General features: G+C 34.1%; 1 protein-coding gene across 1 annotated transcript; it reads right to left on the minus strand.

The window, feature by feature from the left end:
* Positions 1-1,218: 1,218 nt before the first annotated feature.
* On the minus strand, positions 1,219-3,857 carry LOC118754923 (piggyBac transposable element-derived protein 3-like). The gene is made up of 3 exons (XM_036489789.1): positions 2,530-3,857; positions 1,616-2,493; positions 1,219-1,224 (listed from the first exon to the last, which is right to left on the minus strand). The coding sequence occupies exons 1-3, from the start codon at positions 3,080-3,082 to the stop codon at positions 1,219-1,221; spliced, it is 1,437 nt and encodes a 478-aa protein (XP_036345682.1). The 5' UTR covers positions 3,083-3,857.
* Positions 3,858-3,863: the final 6 nt, after the last annotated feature.

Raw genomic sequence — 3,863 nt, forward strand, 5'->3', positions numbered from 1 at the left:
GTTCTCTAGCAGAATGTTCCCCAGACTTTTGTTCTTATTTGATCATCCTTGAGAACATTCTCGATACTTTTGTTATCATTTTGTTTATATTGGGAATGTTCCCGAAAGTTTCGTTCTCATTCTGTTCTTCTTGAGAACGTTACCGATAGTTTTGTTCGTATTTTGTTCTCTACGGAAACGTTTCCGAACCGTTTGTTCTCAATTTGTTCTCGTTTAAACAGCTCTCAATACTTTTGTTCCCATTTGGTTATTTTGTGGGAATGTTCTTGACATTACTTTTTGCTCTCATGCAGAACTAAACCAAAACTAAAACGCGTTCTCAGTCGCAGAAAAATATGTTGATATAGGACGTTTTTGAATCGGCAGCTGAGATAAGTCGCTAAGTTCATGGTGCATTTACATGGTATGAAGCCATATGAACTTTTGATACGCTAAAATGGAGGGACTACATGTTCTAATGAGGAATTCAATGATATCGAGTGGGATGCATATAATACATTTTTTCATATGAAAAGTTATGGGGAGATACTGTAAACATACTGTTGTGATACTGTTAAGCATATGAAATTATAGCCAGTTGAATTTTCATACATCTTCCCATAAAAAGTTTAACAGATGCAGAGATACCAAGGAGGGTTTTTCCCATTTTGATGCCTTTTTAATATAAAAACCAACCGAAAAGGAGGAAAGTGGCAACTCCGCCATTCACATACATGTCAAAAGTATGAATTTTAAAAATTAAAAACAATAAACAAACAAATTCAAAACAAAGAAATTCTTTGTAATAGAACTTTTTGAATAGATGCAACTCACGTATAGTGGACAATCAAAATACAAAGCACTATGATAACAAACTTAAAAACAAGACATTACAGAACATTTTAATGAGCTTTATATCACAGTTAAGTAAAAATAAGCCTATATTTTCCAAGCTGGCAAAGAAATTAAAATGTGTATTTTTTGTTTTTTACACAAAGACTTGCCAAATATACATATAAGTCAAAATTATAGAAGGCATGTATACTTCTCCCTTTCATTTTTTCATACAGTTTATGCTTCTTTCTGGATTTTACAAAATGCAGGGATACCGCACTTATTTCCGTACAATATGATTGTAATGTATTTTCAATTCGAAATCAAAGAATAACATTCCACGAAAATGTTTGCGATTTTAGAACAATTAGTGTATATTTGCAAACTACTGCAAAGAATGGAGTGTCACATCTTAAAAGGTTCAGAGAAATAACGAAACAAACAAACATTTTATGGTCTTATATTTCTTTCACACCGCATTGCTATTTTTTCTAGCTTTTCCTTTTGTTTAGCGCTGTAACCGCTTAAGTTATATCTTTTAATTTATACATGTGAATTATTATCAATGAGCATTTTTATACCCGAGCGCACTTGTGCACAAGGGTATTATAACTTTGTTCACATAACGGTTGTTTGTAACAGGCAAAACGAATCGAGATAGATATAGACAAATGTATACATAAATGATCAGAATGAAAAGAGAAATCGATTAAGCGGTGACTGTCTGTCCGTCCGTCCGTCCGTCCGTCTGTGCACACGATAACTCGAGTAAAAATTGAGATATCTTAACGAAACTTGGTACGTGAACTTCTTTTGGGCGTGGGACGGATGGTATTGAAAATGGGCGAAATCGAATGCAAGTCATATCCAAAAGATGATAAAAAACTCGATTTGTCCACTTTCGACTTTTTAAAGTAATTTTGTGACGACTCATAAAACTGTCCATGAGATCTACTCCACCCATGTGTTGATTATAGTCCTTAACAATTTGCGGGCATGGAATAGTTTTAGTAGCTTTTTCCTTTTTGTCATATCTTTTGACAGTGCAAGGATCTAGTGTGCTTCGGAATGAATTAATCAGAGGCTTCCTTCCAATGTATGTAGAAACCATATTTACAACACGGTTATCTTTCCACGATATGGGCGTTACATCGATGCCACATATATTGGAAACAAATTCCTTACTGGTGCCTCGCTCAAACTTTAGCATAATTTTCTCCTCAGGAAGCTTACAGTTTTTAATTCGGTTGCGCCGAATAGTTCCAACGGAAAGGATACCCTGTGTTCTCAAATATACTAGGAGCGGAAGAGTGGTATAGTAATTATCAAAATAAACAATGTGATTTTGAAAACGCCGCACTTCGCGCATTAATCCAACGACTATGTTTGCAGAAGGTTGTAAATCTGGTTCTCCTTCGAGAGGCTTTTCTGATAATCCGGTATATAAATCATACTTGTACGCATAACCAGTAGTATCGCATAAAACAAAAAATTTAAATCCCCATTTTTTGGGTTTGTTAGGCAAATATTGTTTCATAAAGCTACCAATTTTAGTAGAACACATTTGTTCATCTATGCACAATCGCTGTTCTGTGGGTATACTTCCGAAAGTTTTGTTAAGTGTATCAATTACGGGTCGAATGAGATATAGCCTATCATGAAGCGGATCGTTACGTGCAGGCTGCTTACTTTTATCATTGAAATGAAGTACTTCTCGTATTTTCTCAAACCTTTTCATTGGCATCTGCCTTTTAATGACAGAAGCAGACCTGTCGTCGTTGCTGGACCAATAATCTCGAGAATTCGGAAGATGGTAATATGACATGTAAAAAAGAATGCCAATAAATTTTCGTAAGTCAAATACATCAAAAGAGAAGCTTTCATCCAGCCCAGCATATTTTAGCGTTTCTTGTTCAAGAACAATGTATTCCTCTAAAGATTGTGGAAATAAATAACACCATACTTTATATGATGTATCCAAAGCTTTTACCTCATCAGAAAGGCTGCTGTCGCCTCTAAATTTAACCTGCTGCTCATTAAACTGTAAATTTCCTTTTTTCCACAAAACCCTTTCGAATTCAGATGATTTTGGATTTACAGAAACGTTTTTAAACTGTGAAGGGAATAATTCCCAAACCTGGTCATCGCTATCATTTACTTCGTTCAAATTGATTTCATTATTATCTTCCGTTATCATTCTAATAAATGAATCGTGCATTGAAGCTTCGAGGTCAACGTCTATTTCTTTCTCAGCATCTTCAAGAACCATCTGCACTTCAACTTCATTTTTTTCATTAAGAATATTTTTATTACCATTCCCTACTTGAGTGGAACAACTTTCCGAAACATCCTCCTCCTCTTCGTCAACACTGTCATATGAAAGTCCATGCTACTGGAAAGCAATTCGCATACTTCATCGTTAGTCATTTTGACCCCACCCACACGAATAAATTCGTCCATAATCAATAAAAATATAATTTTTCAAACAAAAATGTTATTTATTTTAATTTAATTTAACTAAATATAATTAAAAAAAGAGAAAAGGAGAACTTCTTTGTTCAACGGCCTCGGAGTGAATGATAATTTACATAGGCGTTTTGCAGAAAGCAAGCAAATTGAAATTCAAACTCAACGCCTCCAAAGGCATACGGTTAAGGGAAGAGTGCGCAGTGTGTCTTTAAAGATACAACCGCAAATTATACTCGTGCGCGTAATTATGAGTGCGGTTAGGAATGAAATTATTAAATAACGTTAAAATACAAATTTTCCGGACCCGTGATATTTTTTTGAAATCCGAGATGTTAGCATATAGCGGCGGAGCGTTACATGAATATGTGCGTTGCTTAAAAACTTTGAATTTCGTCTTTTTTGATTTAGACATCTGATTTTGTTTAATACTAAAATATTTTAAATTAAAAAAATCAGCTCAAATTAAAAAATCTAATATTATAAGTCGTTTTTCATTAAAATGAAATGATTTTCTTACCTTATAGCACTACGATAACAAAATAATTGGTTGTATCTTTAAAGATACAATACGCATTTAAGGG

The sequence above is a fragment of the Rhagoletis pomonella genome, unplaced genomic scaffold (genome assembly GCF_013731165.1).
Source record: "Rhagoletis pomonella isolate Grant_MI unplaced genomic scaffold, Rhpom_1.0 Rhpom_scaffold_04929, whole genome shotgun sequence".
NCBI classification, from domain to species: Eukaryota; Metazoa; Arthropoda; class Insecta; order Diptera; family Tephritidae; genus Rhagoletis; species Rhagoletis pomonella.

Excerpts from the sequence above, each read along its gene's own strand:
- LOC118754923 (XM_036489789.1), bottom strand. The coding sequence starts at position 3,082 with ATGGTTCTTGAAGATGCTGAGAAAGAAATAGACGTTGACCTCGAAGCT. Across the intron at positions 2,494-2,529 it reads GAAAAGGTTTGAGAAAATAC|CTGCACGTAACGATCCGCTT; the intron begins GAGAAGTACTTC and ends AAAGTAAGCAGC.